This window comes from Gaeumannomyces tritici (assembly GCF_000145635.1).
Source record: "Gaeumannomyces tritici R3-111a-1 unplaced genomic scaffold supercont2.4, whole genome shotgun sequence".
Taxonomy (NCBI): Eukaryota; Fungi; Ascomycota; class Sordariomycetes; order Magnaporthales; family Magnaporthaceae; genus Gaeumannomyces; species Gaeumannomyces tritici.
The window spans coordinates 3,643,419-3,668,206 of record NW_008804548.1 but is presented as its reverse complement, the minus strand read 5'-3'; the positions used below and the strand labels follow the sequence as shown (position 1 = coordinate 3,668,206).

General features: G+C 58.7%; 16 protein-coding genes and 2 non-coding genes across 18 annotated transcripts; 7 read left to right on the top strand and 11 right to left on the bottom strand.

Moving 5' to 3' along the window:
• Positions 1 to 133: 133 nt before the first annotated feature.
• Positions 134 to 1,853, bottom strand: GGTG_08638 (hypothetical protein). Its single transcript, XM_009226480.1, has 2 exons — positions 1,021 to 1,853; positions 134 to 936 (listed from the first exon to the last, which is right to left on the bottom strand). The coding sequence occupies exons 1-2, from the start codon at positions 1,616 to 1,618 to the stop codon at positions 437 to 439; spliced, it is 1,098 nt and encodes a 365-aa protein (XP_009224744.1). The 5' UTR covers positions 1,619 to 1,853; the 3' UTR covers positions 134 to 436.
• A 267-nt stretch (positions 1,854 to 2,120) lies between these two features.
• On the bottom strand, positions 2,121 to 2,529 carry GGTG_08637 (hypothetical protein; the record flags this gene model as incomplete). The annotated part of the gene is made up of 2 exons (XM_009226479.1): positions 2,121 to 2,447; positions 2,521 to 2,529. 2 exons carry the CDS (start codon positions 2,527 to 2,529, stop codon positions 2,121 to 2,123), a joined length of 336 nt encoding a protein of 111 aa, XP_009224743.1.
• Positions 2,530 to 3,164: 635 nt separating this feature from the next.
• Positions 3,165 to 3,710, bottom strand: GGTG_08636 (hypothetical protein; the record flags this gene model as incomplete). The annotated part of the gene is made up of 2 exons (XM_009226478.1): positions 3,165 to 3,477; positions 3,673 to 3,710. The coding sequence occupies 2 exons, from the start codon at positions 3,708 to 3,710 to the stop codon at positions 3,165 to 3,167; spliced, it is 351 nt and encodes a 116-aa protein (XP_009224742.1).
• A 482-nt stretch (positions 3,711 to 4,192) lies between these two features.
• On the top strand, positions 4,193 to 4,289 carry GGTG_20171. The gene has a single exon. It is a non-coding gene; the product is annotated as a tRNA-Ser (tRNA).
• Positions 4,290 to 6,122: 1,833 nt separating this feature from the next.
• GGTG_08635 (hypothetical protein) lies at positions 6,123 to 6,350 on the bottom strand (the record flags this gene model as incomplete). The annotated part of the gene is made up of 1 exon (XM_009226477.1): positions 6,123 to 6,350. One exon carries the CDS (start codon positions 6,348 to 6,350, stop codon positions 6,123 to 6,125), a length of 228 nt encoding a protein of 75 aa, XP_009224741.1.
• A 534-nt stretch (positions 6,351 to 6,884) lies between these two features.
• Positions 6,885 to 7,862, top strand: GGTG_08634 (hypothetical protein; the record flags this gene model as incomplete). Its single annotated transcript, XM_009226476.1, has 3 exons — positions 6,885 to 6,903; positions 6,999 to 7,276; positions 7,662 to 7,862. 3 exons carry the CDS (start codon positions 6,885 to 6,887, stop codon positions 7,860 to 7,862), a joined length of 498 nt encoding a protein of 165 aa, XP_009224740.1.
• Positions 7,863 to 7,909: 47 nt separating this feature from the next.
• On the bottom strand, positions 7,910 to 8,257 carry GGTG_08633 (hypothetical protein; the record flags this gene model as incomplete). Its single annotated transcript, XM_009226475.1, has 1 exon — positions 7,910 to 8,257. One exon carries the CDS (start codon positions 8,255 to 8,257, stop codon positions 7,910 to 7,912), a length of 348 nt encoding a protein of 115 aa, XP_009224739.1.
• A 627-nt stretch (positions 8,258 to 8,884) lies between these two features.
• On the top strand, positions 8,885 to 9,534 carry GGTG_08632 (hypothetical protein; the record flags this gene model as incomplete). The annotated part of the gene is made up of 3 exons (XM_009226474.1): positions 8,885 to 9,035; positions 9,127 to 9,354; positions 9,530 to 9,534. 3 exons carry the CDS (start codon positions 8,885 to 8,887, stop codon positions 9,532 to 9,534), a joined length of 384 nt encoding a protein of 127 aa, XP_009224738.1.
• A 317-nt stretch (positions 9,535 to 9,851) lies between these two features.
• Positions 9,852 to 10,672, bottom strand: GGTG_08631 (hypothetical protein; the record flags this gene model as incomplete). The annotated part of the gene is made up of 2 exons (XM_009226473.1): positions 9,852 to 9,960; positions 9,984 to 10,672. 2 exons carry the CDS (start codon positions 10,670 to 10,672, stop codon positions 9,852 to 9,854), a joined length of 798 nt encoding a protein of 265 aa, XP_009224737.1.
• Positions 10,673 to 12,695: 2,023 nt separating this feature from the next.
• GGTG_08630 (hypothetical protein) lies at positions 12,696 to 12,884 on the bottom strand (the record flags this gene model as incomplete). The annotated part of the gene is made up of 1 exon (XM_009226472.1): positions 12,696 to 12,884. The coding sequence occupies one exon, from the start codon at positions 12,882 to 12,884 to the stop codon at positions 12,696 to 12,698; it is 189 nt and encodes a 62-aa protein (XP_009224736.1).
• A 206-nt stretch (positions 12,885 to 13,090) lies between these two features.
• Positions 13,091 to 13,452, top strand: GGTG_08629 (hypothetical protein; the record flags this gene model as incomplete). Its single annotated transcript, XM_009226471.1, has 3 exons — positions 13,091 to 13,141; positions 13,210 to 13,300; positions 13,394 to 13,452. 3 exons carry the CDS (start codon positions 13,091 to 13,093, stop codon positions 13,450 to 13,452), a joined length of 201 nt encoding a protein of 66 aa, XP_009224735.1.
• Positions 13,453 to 15,217: 1,765 nt separating this feature from the next.
• GGTG_08628 (hypothetical protein) lies at positions 15,218 to 15,913 on the top strand (the record flags this gene model as incomplete). The annotated part of the gene is made up of 2 exons (XM_009226470.1): positions 15,218 to 15,700; positions 15,824 to 15,913. 2 exons carry the CDS (start codon positions 15,218 to 15,220, stop codon positions 15,911 to 15,913), a joined length of 573 nt encoding a protein of 190 aa, XP_009224734.1.
• GGTG_08627 (hypothetical protein) lies at positions 15,737 to 16,773 on the bottom strand. The gene has a single exon (XM_009226469.1). It carries the CDS (start codon positions 16,637 to 16,639, stop codon positions 16,229 to 16,231), a length of 411 nt encoding a protein of 136 aa, XP_009224733.1. The 5' UTR covers positions 16,640 to 16,773; the 3' UTR covers positions 15,737 to 16,228.
• Positions 16,774 to 16,793: 20 nt separating this feature from the next.
• GGTG_08626 (hypothetical protein) lies at positions 16,794 to 17,524 on the bottom strand (the record flags this gene model as incomplete). Its single annotated transcript, XM_009226468.1, has 2 exons — positions 16,794 to 17,117; positions 17,206 to 17,524. 2 exons carry the CDS (start codon positions 17,522 to 17,524, stop codon positions 17,071 to 17,073), a joined length of 366 nt encoding a protein of 121 aa, XP_009224732.1. The 3' UTR covers positions 16,794 to 17,070.
• A 36-nt stretch (positions 17,525 to 17,560) lies between these two features.
• GGTG_08625 (hypothetical protein) lies at positions 17,561 to 17,851 on the bottom strand (the record flags this gene model as incomplete). Its single annotated transcript, XM_009226467.1, has 2 exons — positions 17,561 to 17,674; positions 17,756 to 17,851. 2 exons carry the CDS (start codon positions 17,849 to 17,851, stop codon positions 17,561 to 17,563), a joined length of 210 nt encoding a protein of 69 aa, XP_009224731.1.
• A 594-nt stretch (positions 17,852 to 18,445) lies between these two features.
• GGTG_20170 lies at positions 18,446 to 18,519 on the top strand. The gene has a single exon. It is a non-coding gene; the product is annotated as a tRNA-Ile (tRNA).
• Positions 18,520 to 18,612: 93 nt separating this feature from the next.
• Positions 18,613 to 21,400, bottom strand: GGTG_08624 (hypothetical protein; the record flags this gene model as incomplete). The annotated part of the gene is made up of 4 exons (XM_009226466.1): positions 18,613 to 19,181; positions 19,263 to 20,066; positions 20,139 to 20,361; positions 21,174 to 21,400. The coding sequence occupies 4 exons, from the start codon at positions 21,398 to 21,400 to the stop codon at positions 19,005 to 19,007; spliced, it is 1,431 nt and encodes a 476-aa protein (XP_009224730.1). The 3' UTR covers positions 18,613 to 19,004.
• Positions 21,401 to 22,866: 1,466 nt separating this feature from the next.
• On the top strand, positions 22,867 to 24,102 carry GGTG_08623 (hypothetical protein; the record flags this gene model as incomplete). Its single annotated transcript, XM_009226465.1, has 4 exons — positions 22,867 to 22,918; positions 22,999 to 23,452; positions 23,545 to 23,612; positions 23,723 to 24,102. The coding sequence occupies 4 exons, from the start codon at positions 22,867 to 22,869 to the stop codon at positions 24,100 to 24,102; spliced, it is 954 nt and encodes a 317-aa protein (XP_009224729.1).
• Positions 24,103 to 24,788: the final 686 nt, after the last annotated feature.

Here is a 24,788-nt window from a genome sequence, read left to right as displayed (position 1 = left end):
GGATGAGTCGAAACAAGTCGAGGGCAGTTCACCCCACCTACCCAGCAGAAAACATCCCCCGAGGCTAGGGAAGTTGTCAAACCCATGTCGAGCGTGGCTCAAAATCGAACATGGCACAGGCAATGCTTGCCAAGTCAAGGCTTCAAGATTCTTGGCTCGCACTCGGGACATGGCACGTATTTATCAAGAGGATTGGTTCCACGCGTCGCATTAAAGAACAGAAACGATATACACAAGTCTACGACAAAAAGATGCCGTTGGCGACCCACAGCAAGACATATACAGTAACTCTAACGCCACGGCCCTCCCAGAGAGTCTATCGAACAAGGAATCTCTGGTACAGGCTGGCCAGACTCGAGTCCGACCATACCAAAGGCGCCGAGGCGCCTGTGCCAAAGCACTGAGGAAATACGGAGGCCCAACAAAGGGGTCCGATTTACTGGTCGATCTCCTCGGAGAGGACTTCCCTGGCCCACTTGAGGGCGACCAGGGCGGTGGCGCGCCTGTCGAGCATCTCCTGCCTCTTCTCCAGGGAGCGCCTGTTTTGCTTGGCGTTGTTCTTCTTGGCGCCGTTGCCGTTGCTCTTCTTGGCGCCCGCGCCCGCGCCCGCGCCGTTGTTCTTCTTGGCGCCGACGGCGTTAGCGGCAACGGCCTGATTCTGTTTCTGAACGAGATCGGGGTTGACCTTGAGCATGGCGTTAATTACGGCGCGACCCTGCTCAGACTCGTCCTTGGCGGCGGCGCTGGCGGCGGCCACATCCTTAAAGGCCTTGGCGTTGGCAGCGACCGAGTTCATGACACCCTGCAGGGTGTTGGCGGTGGTGATGGTGTCGGGGTCGTTGACGTTGGGGGTGGTGTCGGTCTGCTGGATGGGGAAGCAGCTACCGAAGTTCTGGGCGTTACGGCAGCGGATGGTGCCAATATCACCGGTGGAGCCTGTAGGGTTGGGTTGTCAGTGGACTGGGGTGTGCTGGGTTGGCCTAGGGGGGGCTAGCTCATGTCATGCGTCTCTGCACTCACCTCCGATCAGGGTCATATTGGTTGGGAGGTCGATCGTGACCTTGACCTGGTTGTTGGCGGCGTTGGCTTGCTTGACGGTGAGAGGCGTCTGGCCGGTAGCACCGTTGCCGTTGCTGGTGAGGTCCATGTCGCACTTGATCTGGGGGTTGGCGCCGCCAGTGACCTTGAAGGTGGCCTCAACCTTGCCGCCGGCCGTGACCTTGGTGACAGCGTTCTTGGTGATGGCATCCTCGGTGTTCTGGCCAATGTCGATGTTGCCGTTCAGGAGGGTGCGGCCGCACTGGTTGACAACGCTGCCACTGATCTCAGCATCGCTGATGATCTGAGCATCCTTGGGGTCGGTGTTGAGGAGCTGCAGGGGACCGCTGGTGCCGCTATCACCCTTGGCGCTGACCAGGATGATACCCTGGACCTGGTTGGCACCTACAGCACCACCACCAGCACCAGCACCACCAGCACCAGCAGCCCCGCCCCTGGCGGCACCTTTACCGCCGGTGGCCTTGTTGTTGTTGTTGTTGGCCTTGCCCTGGGCGGCCTGGTTGGCGCTCGCGACGGTCAGAAGAGCCGTCAGGGCCAGGATGCGAGTGATGTAAACCATTTTGTTAGATTAAAAGATGGAGGAAGGGATGAACAAGTCTGTCTGTGGTGCGACTGCGTGGGTAAGGGTGTGCCCGGCACTAGAGAATGGAAGCAAAGGAAGGAATATAGCGAAAAGAAAGCTGCTATGGGTGAGAAACAGACAGGCCTGCTGGAGGTTGATGAAGGAGAGAAAAGAATAGAATGAGGTGATGAGGGAGGTGCTACCAGCCGAAGATAAATGATCTGGGCAGCGGTGGTTTATAGACTCGCATCTTGAGACTATTTCCTCGTGTGGAGCCGGACACGAAAAGGGAAAATGTCACAAGGATGGAGACCTGGCCGTTCCTCCGGCAGCCCCTTTCTCCATCGAAGCATCGTTGGGCCCTTTCCGCCAGCCGCGGACTCCATCTCGACTGAGCAGGACGGGCAGGGTGAGGCGTTGTGTGGATGGGAAGGTGGGGCTGGGGGGGAGCAAGGGTGATGATGGTGTGTGTACCTAGGGGGCGGGTGGGAGTTGGAGATCAGCAACCACCGCAGCGTGCCCTCTGGCCGCCCTCTGCCCAGGGAGCCAGGGAGCCAGTGATCCAGGGTTCTGCATAGGGGACGGGCGCGGCGGCGGCAACAGACGGGATGATGGAGGCAGGCACCCCCAAGGGCAAGGGCGACAAAAACAGAGCCCTGGACTCCTGGAGGTGCAGCAGGGCGGCGAGCAGGGTTGTCGTCGCTGCGAGGCAGCGAGGGTTTTGCAACGGGAGGCGTCGCGGGGTGGGTCCACGTGTGGATCGACGCGGGCGGGCGGGTGTGGCCGCATTGTCCAATGCCGTTTCGGCCGCCTCAGGCTGCGCGACCTGATTGGAGCGCCCTATTTCTGGCCGGTCGCGTTTGGTGCTGTGGCCGCAGATCCGGGCTAGACCGACACACGGGGTGCATGACTCGTGCCCCAAAAGGGGCAAAACAGCGCGCCACAGTGGGTGGGTTCAACGGTGGAGCCTCCATTTGCCAGAAGCTGCAAGGTGCAAGCTGGCCACCGCCGGGTTTCGTCTGAGATTTCGCCTTTTGTCCGTGCAAGGCGGGTTTGCCTGGGTGCGTTGGGTGGGTGCGTTGCTTGGGTGCTTGTCTACGCGCGCGTTGGATGTGTCCGATCCCCCTCGACCTGGGCTTCTCTTTCAGGAGAATGGCTGGGCTGGGCAACATCGCTCCAGCACCACCCTTAATCTTAGTGCCAATCTCCTCCAGGGGCCTGATGGACCGAATTTTCCAGATCAATGTGATTGACCCGGCCGTGTGGGGGGGGAGCTGCCAAGTCTGTCCCTTTTTGGCGCTGATTGTTTGTTTGACAGAAAGTTTTGACGGGTTTGACGCTGTCAGTCAGCGGTTGATCACCAAACGGCAATGCACGAAAAAGTAATGCTTCCAGCCCATGTTTGGCTTCAACAGCAACCCTCTTAAGCCGGTTTAATTCAGCAGGCACATTAGATGAGTAGGGATCGCAAAAGTTCTTTTTACGCAGCGGCTTGATAATAGAGTAACCTAATCCGAAGCCCTTTTCCAGACCATTTATTAAATTAAACCGGCTTGAGAGGGCAGAGATCTTCCCGACAGGAAACGGCACGGTAGGGCAGACACTTCCCGCCGGTTGCACAAGACATGGAGGGCTTGCATCGATCAAGATTACTGGTATGCTGCATTGCGCCGCGCCGTCGCAGACCAGATGGCCGCAGGTCAGCAGAGCAGCGACAGAGATCTCCTGGTTTTGGAAAGCCGCCCCCTGGCACGCGATCCCGCCATCGAACGCACCCCTGGCGTTTGACGCTGAAACGAGACAGGGCCTGGTTGGAGATGTGACGGCTCGAAATCGCACGGCGGCTAGTGGGCGGGCTGTACTACAGTAAGCGTGGTAAGCTTGTTTATACAACGTGAAAGCGAGCCCATTGCCGGCACCCCAGCACCCCAGCACTTCGGCGTCCGAGTGCGCCGTTGTGCGCCGCTTCCACTTGCAGGCATTGAAAGGGGCCCACTTCTTTGTTTAGCGCAGGCGAGTTTGCATCTCTGCACGACCGCTCCAGCACCGACCTGCCACAGCCGCCATATCTACCAATTGCTTCGTCCATCGTGTTCGTGAAAGCTGGAGATTGACAAATTTCTTCGTGCTTAATTAACCTAGTCCTGGAGGTCGGCAGGCTGCGTCATATCAGCTTGTCTTGTTCTGTTTGGTTTGATTTTTACAGCCCAGTGTCATTCGTCCAAAGTCTTACTAGCATCACACACGTCGCGATGCAACTTCCTAACCGGACGGTCCGCTTTTGATCCTTACAACAGCAGCAAATGCCCGCCAAAACAACAAGCATAACCTAATATGCCCAGCTGCATTTGTTTTAGCGCCGGTGATACCAAACAAACACCGCGTCGAGTCCCTGTGGCGGCGGCCGTTTATAATCTGATCAATGTAGAGATGGAAAGGCTCGGGTTGGGACGGGCCAAGCCGGCACTCAGCCCAATGCATCAATGCTCTAAATCGTGCGCCACATCTACGACCTAGCAGCTCTGCATATGACCCAACTGTGGAGTGCAATCCCCAACGAAAACCTCCACTGACAACGTGGGAGAGTGGTTAATCCGTTGCCCTGCTATTCACCAGAATACCACAGGCAATGCCTTCGGGCGCGCGCGTTCGAATCGCGTCGTTGTCGATTTTTTTGTTCTTTTCCCCATCTCCTCCCACCCCTTGGCTCCTCCCTTTGTTGTTAGCTTTGAAAAGCACTCCTCCCTCCCTTGGCTTGTTTGCGATGGCATATTTCATTCGAATTACCAACCACAAATTTGCAGCCCTCGCCACGGGACCTGCTCCTTTTTCGCCGCCTCGGTTCGTGCATTGGAGGCGCCCATAAACCCTGCCACGTCTGCCTAACCACAAACAGCGCCCCTGGTTTCTGTGACGGCCGGCACCCGTACATTTCCCCAGTTGGCATTTCACCCCGACCGCCGCCTATTTCTCTTCCCCCAATGCTTTGGCGCACAATACTACACAGACCCGGCCACTTGCTCCGCACTGCGGCAGACATTGCCGTAGAATGCCCCCGTCCGCGAGTCGCGTCAAGATGTGCGAGGATGGCGCCCCTACCCGATCAATGCTGCCTCCTCCTTCACCAATCCTTGGCAGCTCACCCGGCACCGTCGCACCAATCGACCACGCCCGCTTCCAGAAATACCAAGCCCGTGCGTTTTTGTGCGACCCTGCCAGGGAGCCAGAAGCCAGGAATTGGGCTTCCTCAGCCGCTTGTCGCTATCACGTGATGCGATGGGCTTTAACTTCACTTGACATAATGGAAAGACGAGGAGGAGTGGATATGTAACCTTCTTACTCTGATAGACGATACATTTCGTGGCTGGGGATAATAAAGCAGCACCTGGCATATCTTTAATTGTCGGGGGTGGTTTATTGCTGCGCGCCACCAATACGTGTCCATGACGTCATTGTCCCTTGAACCGTAACACTCGAGATTTCCTCAACAAACGATTATTTGGGTAATCCGTCCTGGACGACTTGGATAAAATAAATATCATTTCGTAGCATGCTCTTTGTCTAATTTGCTTGTACTTCTGCTCTGGTTGCGACCCAATGCTTGTGTTTGGGATTCCGTGATGCTAACGAGCAAATAAAGCGGTGTTTGTCGTAATTGTTTAAGGATATAAAAATTAGTTGATGAACACCCACGACAAAATCTCGGATGCAGTACATGTAGTTCAAGTACCCAAGTGCTCACGATGCGGTTGTGGGTATTTTAAAGCCATTCAAGCATTGTTGGGTGCACTGGTTGAAGACTCTAAGCTCAAAATATCTAGGTGTTTCTGACATCATAGACCGCTGCCGACACTGCCCCCCACCCCCACCATCACAATGCTAGAGCTGCAATTACCCGCCTGCCCGCCCCTCCTAGATGAATTCCTACTGTCAAGCCGGCGATCGAGGCGGCTGCGGCGGGGGCTGGCCGCTCTAGTGCTCGAAGGGTTAATGAAGTGGCTGAGCGGCTTGTTGCGCACCTGTATGAAAGTGACAAGTAGTGGGTCCCGGGTCCCGTCATGACGCCTCGTCAAAATGCCCGCTGTGGCGTGAATGGCCAGAGTGCACGGACCGCACACGCGCGAACAGGGCTGCTATCCACTCCACCCAGAGCCCCGTCGCATTCAGGGAGCGCGACGGAAGATGTATCTGCGCCGAATCCTACGATCCCCGATCACGCCAACCTCTGATCCTCGCGATTGCGCCCCGTTAACGTTTTCCACTCTCGAACCCAGTCGCAACGGCTACCGAGAGACTTACCACGCCACGGTCCTCGAGTAGTATCTCGAGATGACCGTCGTGGTGCCGCCGTCGTGGCCACCACGGTGCTCCCTTGGTCGCGTACCTACCACATGAGCGGTGTAGCAACCGGGCCGCCCGTGGCCGACATGACGGAGCACAAGCTGACGTCGCTATGGCGGTTCTCGTCGACAAAGTGGCCAGATCCCGAGCCCCAGGGTCGCTAGTACGCGTCGAGCAGGCCGGCGCGGCGGTGCGGCGGCGCGGCTGGTCTAGGGGGGTCGTTCTCCGGGCCGAAGGAGGAGCTTGGGATGTGTGTTTTCGACGACTGTTCTGACAACTTTGATCGTCCCCTCACGGCCTCGAGCTTGGGGGCCTCAATCGATGAGAACCTAGCCGAGATCAAACCTGAAGATGACGTCGGAGTGGGGCCTTCTTGGTCGGACGCCATGATCACGCACCGGGAGGGCTCGGTCAACCAACATGGAGGAATCGTAGTTCGCTTCTCAGGCCTAGGGACATTCCCCGAACCGGATGCAAGGCCGTGATGGCGTCGTGGATGTCAGGCACTTCGGGCTGACAGCTTGACGCACTGGCTGCTAGCCACTTTGTCTCGCTGCCTCGACTTGCCCATCCTCTCCTGCATCATGGCTCGCGTTCCATCCGTATTCCGTGGTATATCCGGCTCCGTACCCGCGGCGCCGACATATCTGCCGTCCCCCAAACCGCTTGGCCAACCGGGTGGTTCCAGGGGCCCAGCCGTTCATCGTACATGCCAAACGGTGGGGGATGAGGTCGTTTGTGTTGGCCGTTTCCGAGGCCAGGGATAAGGTGAGGCCTCACGTTTTACTCACGCACAAAACACAGTCCATCCTCGTGCCTGAGCTCCCCCACGAGCGGGGTCACACGGCTGCTCTCTCCACCTAGGTGTATATCAGCGCACAAAGACCTTGGTCTTTGTTTCTGCGAGGTGCCTTTGGATTCAATGCCCATGCCCAGCGACGGTATGATTGAGTCAACTCTCCTAGTACTTTCCCCAATGTCTGGCTGGCATTACAGTTTCTGTATCCAACACTTTGCCGCTATCTCTAGGGCCTAGATGAGCCTGGCAAACGGCCATCGTCGCTTCGGCCGGGCGTGAGCAATGTTGCCCATCACGATGCTTATATCGGCGACGGCACGGGGTGTGACGCGACGGAGGAGGGGCTGGGTGGCGTTCGCTGCCGTTGCTGTTTTGGTCTTGCTATCGAGAAAGGGAGGCTACACAGACTCGGGATGCTCGGCCGGGCCATGACGACTCTGCGCTATGCGTACACCCTCCCCTATGATAATAGGATAGCGTCCTTGAACGATTTTGACGAGACCCGCGGCATCTTGGTGTGTTGATACTGTGTCTGCGACACTAGCACTAGGTTATGGCAAGGGTTAGCGCCTTCATCTTGAGGCTGTTTCAGGGGTGTGGACTGGTCTAGACGGCAGTGGCGGGAAGTAAGGTCTTTAGCAAACGAGGCTCACGCCTGTGTCAATGCCGTGCCGGCTTCGTCAGCCTCTTCCTTCCACTTCATCTGTCGTTTTCGGGTAGCCTACGCGCCAGGACAACCAGCGTCGGGCCCATGGCGACTGGGAATTTTATAGACAAGAAAGCTGCGGATATAGGTGGGATCGATCAGGGCGTCAGCCCGGATCGCGCGTCCTTTCGTCAGGGATCTCTTCATGCCTGTGAACCACGCGCTCCGGATTAGCAAGTGTACCCGCCGGGTAGATGCCGTGGTCGGCCGTCGCCGCCAACGGCCAGCATCGGCCGTCGACAGCGGGCCGCCGCGCCCTCTATAGAAGAAGTAGGCGCTGGACCCAGTTGCGCGGGTGCCTTGACACCACGGCGAAGCTGACGGAAATGGCAATGTGCATCACGAGCGAGCCGGCTCGCCCACCGTCCGAGCAGCAGGCACAGCAGTTACAGTAAGGTTGGACCGTCCGGTCGCCGTCGGGGAGGCGTTGCTGGCGTCTGTGTTAGGCGACAGTAGCAGGGCCTTCGCGGTCCCGGATGCAGGGGTATGGTGGCAGCCTGGCGAGTGGATGCCGCAGCTGAAGCTTTCGATTCGATGATGACGGAGGTGTAGAACTGCGAGGGCGGGCGGCAGCCGTGGAGCTGATTACCATCTTGACTGCCTCGCAAGGAAGTTCAACAAGATCGGCATAAGGGGAGGGTCGCTGGCCTGATAATGGTCTAGGTGGAGTGTGGCAGCTGGCTGCCGAGTGTTTGGGAGACAATTCCGAGGCCGGAGCTTGACCGGGCGCAATGTCGCTGACCGCGCCGCCGCAGTTCCAGCAGAGAACTCTAGCCTCGAGTAGCCCCATTGTACGGCCACTGTCGGTACCGGTTCGGCGTTGACATTAGGGTAGTTTGGGCTCGCTGACTAGGGATTTCGAGATCAAAATTAGCAGCCAGAATGTGTTGTCGCCGCCAGGGGTACGCACTTGTGTGTGGGCGCAGATGGATTTCGTCTGCCTAGGCCCTTGTGTCGCCGGCGGTGTTCTCGAGAATCGCCGTTTCGACACTGTATTGTCTGTGATTCTGGACGCGCTCAGCAGCCACAGCCTCAAGGTCCTTAGGGCCAAAGTGAGAGATCCTCATAGATTCACTCGTTGGTGAGAGGATGTGTACGCAGATAGATCCAATCGACTGTTTCGCGGTCCCAGCTGACCAGACGTTGGAACTTTAGACGGAGCCAACCAAGAGGCATAGCGCGGAATTTGAGAGCCAAGTGTTTCGAGACCCAAGAAGCGAGCTCGGACACCGGGAGCGAGTCTTGCCCTCGAGCTAGTAATCTTCACCAGGCGCTGGGCCTCTCCCGTCGCGGGGACCGACCCAACGGTTGGGGTGAGTTGAGTCGAGATGTCTCCCACTCAGCCGAAGACGGCACGGGAGGACAGACGATGCTGACTTCAATCCCACGCGTTCACCGTCCCGACATCAGCCCCGCCATGCAAGCGGCGACCGCCCTCTCCACACCGGCCGCCGCCGCTCGCCCAGCTGCGTCTCCCACATCCACCTCGCCTCCAAGAGTCCAACAAGCGCCGTCGCCGCCATCACCCTTCCGCGTCTCGTCGGCCTCGGGCATACTCCAGCTGGAGGGTAAGTGTGTCCCAGTCCAGATTGGCTCTACAGCGGAAGAAAGTGTTGGCCAACCAGCAGATCGTAAGAGCTAACTCCAAGTAGCTTGTAGATGTAAGCCAGAAATCTAGAAAGGAGACCCGCCAGTTGCTGCGAGACGACAGACATGACATTGGTGGCATTGCTGGTTGTTTCCAGACTTGGGTTAGGCATAAGGACTGGCCAGGTGTAGTCTCGAATGAGATCTTCAGGTTTCGAATGCTTCGGCAACAGCAGCTTCACGTCAAGAGGCCTCTGGATCAAGGTATTACTGGCCCATTCGAAAGGCTTCGGGGGGCAGGTATGGTCGGGTATCATCCGTCGAACGTGTCGACATTTCATTTAAAAAAAAAATACCTCTGGGGTAGGCTTTCCCACAGAGTCTTCCTTCTACACTAGATACATCTCTCGGCCCTCTGTTCACATCTATTATCTCTGATGTAGTCTGATGTCTGCCTGAATGCTGCTGCCTATAGGTTGAGGCAAACATGCGGCTTGGTGCACTTGGGCTTGAAGTGTCTCATCTCTTGGCAGTCGCTGCATTTGATCTCGGGGACTAGGCGGGCATGAAAGTTAGTTTGTGCTCTGGCGATAATAACAAGCAACACCGAGCAGAGACTGGAACTTACTACGTGGAGGGTTGTGATGTTAAAAGTCGGTACTCTCTTGGTAGACGTCGCAAGTGATCGCGGTATGTCCCGTCGATGTAGATGGCTGAAAAGTCGCGTCCGTCGAAGATGTGGGTGGGAGGATGAGAGGAGATTGCGCTCGGGGCTGCTCGACATGGTGACGGGCTTGTCATCCGGCGACTGGTCTTGACGAGATGTTGACGAAGGAGGAGCTGGCCGAGAGAGTCGCGTCGGCGGTGGTGGTGGTATATCTTGCTCGTTTTAGGACGAGCTCTCCTCTGGTTCTTGATTGACGAGCGACGAGATGAACTCGTCGACCTCGTCCTCGGGCTGCTGGCCGAGCGGCGGGGGTAGGGGGATGGCGAAGCCGACGATGGGCTCGCCCGTGGCCGTCGAGGGCATAGAGAAGCCCCTCCGGCCATTCTGGCTCTCCCAGGCGTCCCGAGCCAGGCGCTGCTCCTCGGCATACGCCCTGCCGATGACGGGCGGGGGCAGGAAGCGCCAGTCGTCCCTGGGCTCGCGCTGGGGCTTGGGCTCAGGCTTGGGCCTGGCGGCAGCAGCAGCAGCAGCAGCAGCGCCACCCGCCGCCGCCGCCGCCGCACCAGACCCAGCCGCTTGAGCCGGCTTCTCGCCGGCAGCCCGCCTCTGGCGGCGCCTTCTCGCTCTCCTCCTCTCCTCCATGGCCGCGTCCCCCCAGAGGACGTCGTGCTCGTCGACCCACTCGTTGCCGGACGACTCCGACCCCGGCGACCGGGCCCTAATATAGGGCCGGCCGCCGAGGCCGTCGTCGAGGACGACGAGCTTCTGCAGCGGCTCGACGGCGGCGAGGCCGTCCTCGAGGACGACGTTGTCCTCCACCAGCGGGTCGACGTCGTCGAGACGCGGGAGGGGCTTCCTCGCCGCCTCCTCCAACATCTCGACGTTCGCGACGTCCTCTGGGGTCACGATCAGCGCCCGCGGGTTCTTGCTGGGATCCTGGCTGGGATCCATGGTTGGCTATGGGCAAGGATCGTTGTGTTGTGTAGGTGGGCGGTGCTGGCGGTAGCCGAAAGAGGAAGTGGGTAAAATTTATACCAGTACCAGAGGCAGGTGCACCTCTGTGCCCAGGGTGACAGCAATCTGATATTGGGCTTTGCAATAAGAATGCTGCACAAGGGAGAGCGAATAAAACTTTTGTGGGACTCCAGGCCAGGGAAAGGAGGGCATGGACAGCCCCAGGCTTCTATACACTGAACAAAGCCGGCCAGGCCCCTCCTGCAGGACTTGATCTTCCTCCTTAGTCGTGCTCAAGCGCTTTAAACACCGTTACGGGGCGACATATGGGCAGATAACAGCCTTGATTTCTTTAAAAATCTAAAAGGCTAAACGTTGGAAACCTTGTAGCGTCTAGTTACAAAGAAGGCACCCAAATATATCCCAAGGAAGCAAACTGGACATATATTTCAGGAGGCCGCTGGACAAGTTTGCATGGCAGGGAACGACACGCCAAAAGCAGTAGATAGAATATTTCCTAAGCCCAACGGCTGGCATTGATGACCTCCACACACAAAGAGGTAATGGTTGCTTACGAAGAGACGATAGGCGGCCATAAAGAGATAGTCGGTGGTCCCCCACACCATACAATCCACAGCGCCTGCAAAGCCAAGGGCGGCGATAATGCCGGGAAACAGTTGGCGAGCCAAGTCTCTGTCGAGGCACTGGTGGTGATTGTGGTAGAACTGGGCTTGCACAGCGGTTCCTGAGTGTGTTCATGCGGTTGGGTGTTTCATGGAGTGCGACAGACAAGACTGTTTGTCCCTTGTTGTTATGCGTCACACAATGCGGAAGGTTTGAAAAAGAAGTTGGGATCTCCAGAGCCAGCTGTTTATATTGAACTATGGAGGGCATTATATATATCTGAATGATTGGATTCCACGCCCTGGCCGTATATCTTTGTCCGTGGCCTATGTCCTCGTCGTGCCGTGTGATATGTTGTCTTGGGATGGACATTGGACATGCACGCATGCGACAACAAAGAGTGAGGCCATCTCCAACTGACGCTAGAAACGTTGCCGTGTCAACGAGGCCCTGATTCTCGCAGACGAACCGTAGGCGACGGAAGTGCTGATGCATTAAGATGGAAAAGTGACGTATGCTCGGGTCATTGGGGAGTGCAAGGAATCATCATGAGGAGGATGTTTCTGATTTTTTTGACTGGGCTAGGCTCTCAATTGTTGTTTTCTTTCTTTTCCCCTTCAGACACAAAGCAAACGAACCTATGCATGCCTGCGTTGACTCGTGGCTGACTCTCGGCGCTTGCATCTGCCCGTGCGTCGCGCCACAAGTTGTCATGTGGGCTGGGGAGCCGCAGACGTCAATGGCCAGGGAAGCCAGCGGGTGCATGGAGCAATATGGAGTGGATGAATCAAGAAGGCGCAGAAGAGGCTAGGCCCATGTGGCTGCCGTGTGTACGAGAAAGATTCAGCTGGTCTCCAGACGCCAACAGGCCTGCATGCATCCTGCATGCACCCGACGTTTGCTTTTTTTCCCTGTTTTCCTCAGCTGGCTTGGTCGCTGTGGCGTCCATCTTTCAGCTGGGACGGACCCCGGCTCGCCAACGTGGTTGGCCCGATTGAGCCATGTCGATGCGCCGCTGGTGCTGCGCTGCAGGGATCCGGCGGTTTGGCGCGGGGCGCGAAGGGGGGGAGGGGTGGGCCTGGACCGGCTTTCGTGGGGAGCCTCAGCTTGGCTGGTCCGGACGGGCGTTTTCCCGTTTTCCCTTGTTCGTCGGATGGCTTTCTTGCATTGTCTGCTGCACTGCTGTATAGGTCTGCCAAAACCTCTGCCCGCGCCGCTATTACCTGAAGGGACCCCGATCTTCGCACTGCTTTCCTGATGCTGCCTAGTGTCTCTGGCCGTTTGGTGCGCCCGTTTGTCAAGCAAGTCCCAACAGCCGGCCCCGAAACGAACGCCCCTGCCGATCTCCATCGATGACACGGCCGCAAGGATGGGACTACAGGCAGCCACACCAGATCTAGACACCACCGGCGGCGGCCAAACGGGAGAACATTCCTGGATCACCCCATATCGTGGCGTAGTCAGATGGCATCCAGGGTCGGCGCGGCTGGTTGGTCACCCACGAGGCCACCCACGATAAAGACCCGACCGATCCCCCCTCGGCGGAGAGCGGCAGACGCAGAGGATGACTGCCGTCAGCGCCCATGTGTCCGGTCCCTTATTGGATCGATCCTCTCTCTGTGGCCAGCCGCCACCACCCGCCACCCGCCACCTGGGGGACGCGTCCGGCACACGCAATACGCAGTCGTCCCAAAAAGGCAATTTCTGCACTCACACCACCTGGGTCGGTGAGGGTTAGGGTTCCCCGGGACAACCGCCGCACGTCTCCAGCCCAGGCTACCTTTTGATAAAATGACGCTCCTGCTCGACTCTGCCACATCTCACGCCCGATTTTTTGCTGGAGTACGCCACTACCACGTCGACTACCCATCAGTGTCAACAATGCGCCAACCAGCTCGCCATACAAACAGCACATCGAGAAGCCAGATGGAGAACAAGAGCCCGGCGCAGGCCCTCAGCAGCACGCGCGACTGCCCCAGTTGCAGCCCTTTAAAGATCTGGGTAAGCATTCTCCGATTTTGTCTCCCTTTCCAGCAGCTCCAATGCCCGCGGGGGATATTCATCGTAACCGGCATCTCTAACATCCTCCTATAGGAGCCAAACTTCCAACCCTCTCTAGGGCGGTGCCCGCGATGCCAGCGGGAGGCCGGTGAGGACTCACAATATACAACGGCCATGCCACATCATTTCATAAGACCCACGAGCACAGGGGCCGCGCACTGGAGCCAGCCACAGGGGGAAAATCTAGAGCATTATGGTTGGGGGGACAATCCCTCGTATCAAATCGAAGACCAGGAGAAGTCTTTGTCAGCTCCAAGAATGAATCTCGAAAAGGATGCTGCCAGTTTCGGCTCATCGCCGACCCGGCCGTCGTGTGCTGTAACCGGAAGCCCAGAAAATAGGCCTCCCTCGCGGCCCTCAGGTCAGAGCTCCCCGTGCAAGAGGACGCCTTTATCTGGCCATTTCGTCCTCCTCTGTTAATTATATTAAAGCCACATGCTAACTGCTCATCAATAGTCGAGTCCGATGACAGGGCTACGAGAGTCAGGAAGAGGAGGAGGATGTGGCTGGTTGGTCCTTGTGTGACCCCAGGAGGCAAAGTAGCCAACTCCACTGCACGCGTCACGGTGAGCGACCAAACTTTTACGAGTCCGGATAGGCATAGATAAGTGCTTTTGGATGCCTCGGGCTCATACACTTCAGTTTGGGCAAGCCAAATATCAAGCCAAATACAGTACGGTTATCTCAGCTCAGCTCAGTTGGATCAAAAGAAAAGAAGCACTCGTGTTATCCAATAATGATATATTGGCCCAGGGAGAGAGAGAGAGAGAGAGAGAGAGAGCCCTTCCTCACAAGCTCTTGACATTTGATCGGAACTTTTCGGACGGCCTTCATCGGCCTGTCCAAGTTTAGCAGGGTCAGTCCAGGACGAGTCCTACTTGGTCGAGATCAGGGCCAAGTTGGTCATTTTGGAGCAGCGTGGGGGCTTGGGAGGCTTGATGAAGCTAGTCTTGCCGAATAGCTAGCCTAAAAGTGTGTTTGAGGCAGCTGAAACTGCGCTTGAAGTTTCAAATCAATCTCGCATCTGCGTTTAGTGGAGACTCGGCTTAGGAAATACGACCTGAGGGGTTATTGTACATCTAGAGCTTGCTTTTTGAGGATGTACGAAAACAGCCTTTGCTCTCCTGGCATAACTAGCTCCCTCCCCCCAGCGGGCTTTTAATGATGTGTCGTGACTAGAGGAAGCACAAGGGCCTGTTCTCTTGGAGCCCGCGTCACAGTCGCGAGCGCCGGCGCTTGCTTCATGCATGCGGCTGGGCCACGTCTGACAGCGAGGCATCACACCTGTCACATAGCCAGGCACCATACAATGTTACACGGCATGACGGCATTTTCGTCTTGGCTCAGCTCTTGCGCCCAAAGCCGTCGGTGAGATCACTAATCTCTCAAAGACCTCACAGTAACAGCCTGGTGACCTGGGCAACAATAGCCGAGGGAGTTGGGTCAAAGGCTGACCGGGCGTGACGGACCTCGCTAAGCACCACCAGGTAATGTTTCTTTCTGCGGCTCGTAACGCCACGCCAATGGTATTGGCATGGTATCCGAGCACCTTCGGGTTAAACTGGGAGCAATGGCGCTTACCTCGTAAGGCCGCACCAATGACGCCGAGAGGACGAAGGAAGTGAGCATATAAAGAGCGCGGAATCCACGGCTGACCTGATCGTGCTACAGGAAGAAAGGAGGCCACACCTAGCACTCGTACTTGATCGCGTCGACACCAAGTCCGGTTCCTTGACACCTTGGTGGAAGAGCTTGTCACAATTGCGTGCTGCCCCCCCTCGACGAGAACATAAGATGCCGCATTGGCTGGTCTACCATCCCGCCGAGGCCTTTGCCAACCTCGAGGCGAAGCAGGCCATGGCCGCCGACATCACCACCTTTTACAGCGAGGTCATTGGGCTGCCGGCCTTTTACGTGGTGGTGCACTTCATCCTCGTGGCCGCGGCGTCCACCTTTGTGGGCGGCGCGACGCGGTGTACTGGCAATGCCACCGGCCCTATCGATCACCACCACCACCACCAGCAACAGCAACGACAGGCTGGTGGTAACTGCACGACGGCGCCGCCGTTTGTGCGTATCACCGTCGACCACATCGCGCGGCGCATCAACGGCACCGAGCCGGCCTCGTACCGGCGGTCGGCGGGCCGGATCGACGCCGTCATCCGGCCGCACCTGGCCGGCAGGGGCTACGACTACGAGTTCCACATCGACGAGACGGAGCGCCTGCTCTGGCGCGTCAACGGGCTCGAGGCGCCGGCGCCGGGGAGCGAGGGGGAGAGGATCTGGAAGGAGAAGGGTAGGCCCATGCCGCTTGGGGAGGATGTGGGCGGCGTGCGGTCGGTGAGGCGTCGGCGGTTTGTGGGGGAGGGGGGAGGAGGAATTTGAAGGGAGCAATAGCAGCAAGTATGATAGCCAAAGGCTGGGCGGGTTGAGGGATTACGCTGAACTGGGGCACTATGACAGACAGGTGATGAATGCAGAGGGTATCATGTTCTTGTCATGGCTATTCAAAACTGGATCGCGTTGAACATGCTGTGGTCCTGGACCGGTTAGTGGTGGCCGACTGGTGCTAGGCCTTGCAAGGGCGCATCTTCCATCGGCGCCGATGATGTGAATCCCGAGCTGCCGCAGTCTCTGTGCCCGCCCCGTCCGGCGTCCCGATGCCCTTGACAGTCGCAGCGCCCCAACCTCGCCGTCCATCGTCACCACTAGCGAACCCTTGGCCGTCGCCAGGATGGCCGACTTGGGGTCGAGGCGGTCCACACCCGGAGCCGCCGCGCCACCGCCAGGACTCTCGGCGAATAACGCCAGCCGCACCACCTCGCACGCGACGACGGCCAGGAGCAGCGCCGCTAGCGCGGCCGACGGTTACACGAAGGCGGGCTCGCCGAAGCGCACAGCCTCGACGACCAGGGTCGCCGCCGCGGCCGGCCGCGTGTCGCGCGTCAGCATGATCTGCGCGGCGCCGACGGCGCCCAGGAGGCTGTCGAGCACCACCTCGAGGGCCCCCTGCAGGCCCGTCAGGACGTCCTGCTCGCCGGCCTGGCGGCCGCCGCTGCTGCTGCCGTCACCTGTGTCCTCCTGCCTCCTCCGCCTGGCGACGTTGAGGGCGTTGAAGCGGAGGTTGTCGCCGATGACGGACGTGTATAGCGTGCTCAGGGTCTGGGACTTGTAGCTGACGGCGTGGAACGAATTGCTGACCAGGGCACGCGTCGGGTCCATGTCCAGCGGGGCGGCGGCGGCGGGCAGCGGCGAGACGCGGATGGTGCGGGCGGTCATGTCGGCGGCGACGGCAAAAGCCGTGGGCTCGGATGTGACGCTGCACTGCGTCTGGTTGAGCCAGGCGTAAGTCGCCGCCCGCGACGGTGCCGTACATGTAGCGGCCGTCGGCACTGCGGACGGCGGCCACGACCAGCGGCTAGTCCAGCTCGCCGCTGGCCCAGCCGACGCCGATGCCGAGCCCCGGCGGCTTGTTGGGCGGCTCCACGTACCGGGCCCTCCCGAACCCGACGGCGCTAGATCGGTTGTACTGGCACGTCACGCGGGCGAGGTAGCCCTTCTCGGTGTAGTTTAGGCCGGTGACCCTGCCGTTGCCGTTGCGGAGCCTAGGGGCGGAGAGCCTCGGGGAGGCGGCCACGCCGTACGACCGGCCGTGGTACGTGAAAGCCGGTGTTGTCCTGTTTTTGGTACTTTGGAGTAGAGTTGGCGTCTCACCAGGATGCGCGCTCCATAATGCTATATAGCGCTCCAGTCTTCACTGTAGCGCACGCAAACAAAAAGAACCCGTCAGCATCTGGTTTGAAAGGGAAGGGCTGGTTGCAGGGGCCTCGCAGGTCAAGGCATACTCTTCCAAGGGTGGAAGTTGAAGGTGCCCTCGCTCACCGTCAGAGAGCCGTTCTCGAACGAGAAGTCGCTTCCGCAGCAGTAGTTGGGTGCGCAGTGCATGGCCCAGCGCGCCGACGTGGAGCGGAAGTAGGCGGGGATCTCGATGGTGCCGTTGCGGACGACGGTAACGATCTTGGGAGTGATGGTGCCCGCCCACAGGGGCGCCAGCGCCTTGAGGAGAAGCCACCGCGCCAGAAGCTGCCCGATGCTGTGCTTGGAGAGGTCAAAGTCCATGGCGGCCCTGGCGACGGCGCTGCGGAACTTTAGCCTGTCGACCATGAGGCCTTGTTGGCGCTGGCCGCCGCCGAAAACGTCTCAGACACCCGAGTCGGTCGCGGCGACGCGGATGTTGGTCCGGATGTTGACGGACGTGCCCACGGCGTAGCCCTGCAGACCGCTCAGGGCGGCCGCGACCACCTGCACGACCACCTAGATGCTGACGCGCTGGACGGCGATCCACTGGACGGTCGCCTCTTGCGAAAAGCTCTGCTGGGTGAGCCATCCGCTCACAGCCCCAATGATGGCAGGAAACGGGGCTGCGAGCAGGGGGCAGAGGAGCTGCCTCCATGCCCGGGGAGGCGTTGAAGGAGGCTCGGTAGATGTCATGACGAGTGCTGATCGTGAGAGCCACATACAGGCACAGGATCGAGAGTAGACATGGAGAACAAGGCGAACCAAGCGGAGGGCATATGGGGGTCTCGCCAGATTTTATCTTGATATGTAATCCTCGGAGGTGAGGCTGCGCCGACAGCTCGCTCCCATCTTGACCCAGCGCCTACGTGGCGATGCGAGTTTTGCCGCTGAGGTGCCAAGGTAACTCTCGGGCTGCCTGGTCGCTGCAAGTCTTGGATAGGGGACCACTGTGACCGCAGAATCTTGGGCCGACTTCGTAGACGGTCAACCTGACCTGAATCTCGGCGGCTTGTCGTTGATCGCTTGGGCGCTTGTTCCCACCGCGCAGGATCTCGACGGGGTTGTGGCGTTTTCAGGATGAGGGCTGTGTCGAGCTATAATGCATCGGGCAGGGATGATGGCGTTGAGGAGAGGCGATTGGGTGGGTAGGCTGCCCCACATCGGCGGCTAAAAGCGAAAGGTGACTGGTTTGGTATCAGAAGAAAAAAAACAACTCCAACCAAAATGTCCCACGCGCGACAACATAATCACCCCGACGGCATTGTAAAAACAACAATGAGCAAACCAGCTCGCTTAGCTCAGTTGGTTAGAGCGTCGTACTAATAATGCGAAGGTCGCCAGTTCGACCCTGGTAGTGAGCAGCATTATGAGGTCTCAGCAATCCGGTTCAAGCTCCGGAAAAGTAACTTTTGCCGTTCCAAGGTATTTTTTTACCCCTTGAAACTAACCCTTTCCTTATTTTCTTTTTCTCTCATCCCTTTGCTTCACTTTTATAGTTCCTCTTTATTTAATGTTTTTTCTTTTTCCTATTTAACCAACGACCAAACATCCGAGTCCCGTGTGCGACACACAAAAACACTACCGGGTAACGGCAATTGGGGCCGTGGTTGGCGCCAAGTATCAACGTTACGTGCCCAGAGAATCATATCCACCTCCTGTAATAGCCCCGGAGAAGATGCGACCTGGGCCCGCTTCAAATGTTCCCGTGAATCGATCGGGAGGTCGCCATCACAGATCAACGCGGAATTCCTTTTGGTCATGCTCGCCAACCATTTATTGGTATTACTTGTTACTATTGCGTTAATGCAATACTTGGGCAAGCAGACGTGGAATGGTCCAGCTTTGCTTATGCGCCTATCTTGAAGCCGCCCGGCCAGAGCTTCTGGAACACGCGCTCGCTGTCGTACTTGCGCGACACGTCCAGGAGCTTCTGCTTGTTTGCGGCGCCGTAGCCCGTGTAGCCGTCCTGGAAGCCGGCGGGGTTCTGGCGCTCCGACGCCTCCTGCCAGACGGCGCCGATGGGCTGCTAGTCGATGCTGGTCAGAGCGCTCTTGTCGGCGCCGCCCACGGCGGCCTACAGGGCGGGGACGGCGTCGTTGTAGACCCTGTTGGTGATCTCGATGCCGCGGCGCTGCGACTCGTAGTCGTGGCCGACCGTGGTGCCGGCGATGAAGACGTCGTTGATCTTGTCCACCACCAGCTTGCCCGTCTCGACGGTGAAGTCGGCGACCGTCTTGAAGCCCATGGTGGTGCTCACGGCGGGCAGGGCGAGGAACTCCCTGAAGCACTCGGGCGCCGACTCGGTCGGCGAGTCGTAGAAGAGGATGGCCGAGTAGACGGTCACGCCGGGCGCGGCGGGCACGGCCATGGGCACCATGTGCGAGAGGGGGTCGATGGCCCCGGACGTGTAGTTGGCGATGGCGTCGAGGAAGGCCGGGCCGTGCGCGGCCGAGACGGTGTAGGTGCCGGCGTAGACCGTCGTGAACGGGAACGTGTTGACGGTGAACTTGGTCACGATGCCAAAGTTGGCGCTGCTACCCTTGAGGGCCCAGAAGAGGTCGGGGCTGGCGTCCTTGTTGACCTTGACGACGTCGCCGCTGGCGAGCACGACCTCGTACTCGACGACGTTGTCGGCGGCCCAGCCGACCTGGTTGCCGATGAAGCTGACGCCGCCGCCGAGGAGAAGGCCGGGCACGCCGACGGGGGACAGGCGGCCGCCGGGGGCGGTCAGGTTGTGCTGGGCCAGGTACTTGTAGACGGCGCCCCACTTGAGCGCCGGGCCGAGGTCGACGCGCTTGCCGTTGGGCGACAGCTCGAGGGTGGCGAGCCCCGGCATGACGATGAGCATGCCGCCGCCGTCGATGTTGTTGGCGCCGCGGATGCCCATGTGGCCGCCGCCGCGGACGGACTAGGGGGTGCGCGTCTCCGTGTTGGATAGGACGCCGGCCGAGACCTCGGCAGCGTCGCGCGGGCGGAAGACGCAGCCGGGGTTCATGAGCTGCGTGTTGGACCAGAAGGCCGCCGCCTCGGCCGCGTAGACGGCGTCGCGCGGGAAGAAGACGCTGTCGGGGAGGGCGGCCTTGAGGGCGGAGCAGCCCCGGGCCGGCCTGGCCTTGCAGTCGCGGCGGCGGCGGCGGCGGCGGGCCCGGTGAGGGACAGGCCGCCGGCCAGGACGGAGAGGACAGTGGCGCCGCGCATCCTTTCTTTGCCGGGTGGTCAGGGGTCAAGGTTGGAAGGCAACGACTGCGGGAAGGAAAGCGCCCGTTGTATTCTGGGCCGGGGTGGTCGCTGATCGCAAAGGAGTGAAAACGGTCGGGTGCGACGTGGTATGTACATAAGACTCGGGGCCAGGAACTACAGGTACGACGACTTGGCGTCTATATGTAACAGGCCAGGCCCGTGGAGCGGTATAGTCGCCCTCATTTCGCCACGGTTGACCAGAGTGGGACGAAGGCCACATGACGAAGAAGATGAAGGCCGGTGGGGCCCGTGATGGAAATCCCCGGCATTCTTTTCGGAGTCGGCCATTTCGGGACCAAAGCCAGCCGATATACTGGAGATGCAAAAAGAGTGGTGCGCGGCTTTTTCCTTTGTCCGCCGGATGAGATTGTTGGTTCTGGGGTTAATTTCCATCCCCCAAAAAAAAACACTAGCAGCCGACGCGCGTAGAACAAGGATCGGTTTCTAGCGCTGCTGCTTTTGGTCTTGAATTCAGCCTTCGGCTCATGAACATGTACGAAAGAAAGCAAGACGCCACAGTCCAGCCATCTTTCCCAGTTGGGCAGGTGGGCGTCACAATACACCCCCCGTCTCCTCACTCCCACCATGACAAAAGGGAGACACCATGCTTTGGTCAAATTAACGGGAATGAGTCGTGCTCGCCCTCAGCCTCAGCCATCGCGGAGATCGATGGCCTCGCCCTTGAGCTCTCTCCCGCGTGCGACGACGTTTTGAGGCAGCGTTCACCGGACAATCGTCGGCCAAATCTACTCCCAAAGACACCATACGAACTAACGCATCATCGGCGACTTGCCGGACTTGCACAATGCCGGTCGCCGGTCGACGATGCCTGCCTGCTGGCGCGTGTTGGGCGCACTGACTGGAAATCTGAGGCACGACATGGAAAACCCACAGTTCACCGGGCAGATAAAGCATGCCATCCATGGCTTGCAGTGCCCTTGCACCCACCGCGGCCTGCGAGCCAACAGTCTCTGGCAGGCATGTGCTGGTCATGGCACCCATGGCAGTCGGCCCCGTGCCCACAACCTTATGCACCCCTATGAGCACAGTTCAATGTCGTGCACACGTTAAATAACCTATACACCGATGCACAGTGTGTATAATTAACATTGTGAGGTATCCAAACTCCCGGCACCACTCTAGATAGCACAATTTAACGGTAACGGCTACCGGTGTTAAGTCTAAACGCCACATGGTCAGAGAAGCGGGTTGCAGAGAAGCCCCCTGGGAGCTCGCATGGAGGCGTCTCCTCACCATGAGGTTGGACCCAACACGCCCGGGAAGAGGCCGGTGGACAAGATCCTACACAGTAAACATCCTACACACTAAACACCCTACACAGTATACGAGCCACGGCTACATGCGGCTGCCCACCACTGCGCGCCCAAGACTAACGCCGCCTGGGGAATCCCTGTTGGCGGGCCTTGCTTCTTGGACGACGCCATAGCTTGACGTGACAAGAAACTAGCCCCGTTTTGCCATGCCAAGATCCTGTCGCCCGCCTGCATCCCCATGACGGTGCTCGTCTGAACCGCATCTCTCCCTGCTCCCTTGCCTCATGTCCCAAGAACCCGGCAGAGCGCTGCAGATGGCCGGGCTCCCCTGGCGTCCACGCTAGACATGCAGGAGACGGCTAGGTCCATGGATCCTGCGCGTCTAATTTTTTTTCGTAGCAGAGAATGACACTCTGATGAGACAGAGCTTTACTGACATTCTGCTCCTCTCAGCAGCCACCCAGCAGGACCCCGGTCACCCCTGGAAGCTTGCGCGGGCTCTAGCTCCGAGCCAATCAGCGTCGAGCACATCCCTCTCCGTCCGTGGAGAGGAGAGACCGCAGATGGGCCACGGCTCTTTGAAGCCCCCCTGCTAGGTTTTCAAGCCAACTACCGTTTCCCCCGCTTTCTTGATAGCCTACAGAACCAAAATGCCTCCAACTCCTCATAAAATGTATCCGGGGTCCATCCCTCAAGCAACTGCCGGCTCAAACCTCGATTGCCCCCATCCCCAAAGTTGAAACAAGGGGATAAGCTCTCTAAGAAACGGCGATAGGTGTGAGACCCACACCCATATAAGTCGACGAACTGGCACGGCAGCTTCGACCCGGGAAGCTACTGCGTTCCAAGCGAACTGTCGTGGTGTTCTGGTACCAGCGCGGCCGCCATTTCTTCATCGCCATGTCAGAGTTCAACGGACAGATCTTCGCGGCTCCTCCGCCCCCAGGAGTGACGCCGGATCCAAACCAGCCATGGTCGGTCACCATACTGCTGGTCGTATCTGCAGTCTTTTATCCTCTTGCCGTCGCCACCACCGTAATCCGGGTGTACACCAGAGGTTGGATGGTTGGAAAGCTATCAGTTGATGACTGTATGTGACCAGTCGCTCTTTCTTCCTTCTTGGCTTTTCTCCTCCCCGCCTGCTTCTGAAAACACGCAACGCTGACAAGCTCGTGAACCAAACAAACAGACGTCATGGTATTGGCCCTTGTATGCTCCACGGTGCTGCTTGGCGCGTCCATGAACAGTGAGCACAAGCAACTCGGCCCCCGTTTGTCCACGACGGACGTCCAGCTAGACTGACCATCTCCTCTACCGCGCCGGCAGTGCTCAACTGGGGCCTCGGAAAGGACCTGTGGAACGTCCTCCTGGCACCGGACCTCTACCCCCACTTCAGGTTCGCCAGCATCATCGCCGCCATCTTCTTCTGCCTGGCGACCGGGCTCGCCAAGAGCTCCATCCTGCTCTTCTACCTGCGCATCTTCCCCGTCCGGGCCATGCGCTGGACCGTCTTCGTGCTCATCTTCTTCACCATGGGCTACTCGGTCGCCGCCGCGCTCGTAAACGTCTTCAGCTGCGACCCCGTGCGCGCCTCGTGGACCCTCGAGCTCATCCCGACCGCCACCTGCATCAACCGCCCCGTCTTCTACTTGGCCCAGGCGGCCCTCGGCATCGCGACCGACATCACGACCGCCGTGGCGCCGCTGCCGCTGCTCAGGACGCTGCAGCTGCCCACGCGGCGCAAGATTGGAGTCATCATTATCCTGACACTGGGGGCATTGTGAGTTCCACAAGAGAAAAGAGATGGGAGTTGCGAGAGTCAGGTGCTTCTGTGGGATACCTAGGCAGCTAACAAGCTTTGTCTCTCCATAGCGTGTGCGTCGTGAGCATCATCCGCCTCAAATCGCTATACGTGCTCTTGACAGATGCCAACCTCACACGTAAGCCGTTCTTCTACACCAAAGAAAAAAAAACAGAACTATTCACCACTGCCCACCGAGGTCTGCGTAACAAAGGCGCTTCCTGACACTGACACGACAAAACCGAACAGGCAACACCGAGCCCGCGCTCATGTGGTGCATCCTCGAGCTCAACCTGTCCATCGTGGGCGGCAACATCCCGGCCCTCAAGCCCTTCATCAAGCGTGTCTTCCCGTCCCTGCTCGGGTCCTCGGCCGCCGCCGGCTCCGGGGGCGGCTACAGCCGCTCCGGCGGCAGCGGCAGACTCAAAACCTGGGGCGGCGGGGGCGGCGGGAAGAAGGCGCGCCCGGTCCCGGCCGCCGATTACGCCCACAGCGAGGAGTACATCATGCACGAGAGGCAAATTGGCAGCAGCAGTGGGAACTTCGACGCCGAGGGCGGTGCGAGGGACAATACTATCATCAAGACGGTCGAGTTTGAGCAGCGGGTGGTGATCGGCAGCGCCATCTAGAAAGGGAGGGTAATCGGAGTTGGGGGAATATGGGGGGTCCGGGGGGTTATAGTCTGAGGGAGGAGGCGATTCCATCGCAACGTGGGAACCTCCATTAATGATGATATGTGGTCATGTCGGCTCCGGCATCTCGTCGTCAGGGTTGGGTAGTGGAGGAGGGCGAGGCCGCCAAGGTGCTCTGGTGGTTGTGTATTGGATTGTGTAGATGGAAACAGGGGGGATTGGGAACAGGGGCACGAAACTAGTGATTCCTATGCAAGAACAGTCGGAGGGTCTGTACGGGATGCCGCCAGCCTTGTTGGAATCTGGGACATGAGCCTATTGTACTAGGGGATAGCATTGCTGAATATGTAGGTGGTAATCAAGACCTGCTCGGCGAGAACAACTTCGACTTCTGATGGTCGCGGCCCTCAGGTTTCCGGGAGAACGACGGGACGCAAGTGGAGGAGGATAGCCCAAAGCCGTCGTGACAAAAGTAAATTCCCAATTGCTCATATAGTCTTGGAAATTTCAGCATTTGAGTGCAATAGAGCCTGACCGAGAGTGAGAAGTTCTGGTGCAGTCTATCATAATCGTCCTTGAAGCTGATCAGCCCTGCGAGGGACTGCAGGGCGCCAGAACTTTTGCTGACCCCGTGTCAGCGCGGCCGGCCAAACAACGCCCCTCAGCGGGGGCCAGTAGCGAGC

Coding starts and splice junctions, on each gene's coding strand:
- GGTG_08638 (XM_009226480.1), bottom strand. CDS start 1,618: ATGGTTTACATCACTCGCATCCTGGCCCTGACGGCTCTTCTGACCGTC. Junction 937..1,020: donor CAATATGACCCTGATCGGAG/GTGAGTGCAGAG, acceptor CCAACCCTACAG/GCTCCACCGGTGATATTGGC.
- GGTG_08627 (XM_009226469.1), bottom strand. CDS start 16,639: ATGACCGCCCGCACCATCCGCGTCTCGCCGCTGCCCGCCGCCGCCGCC.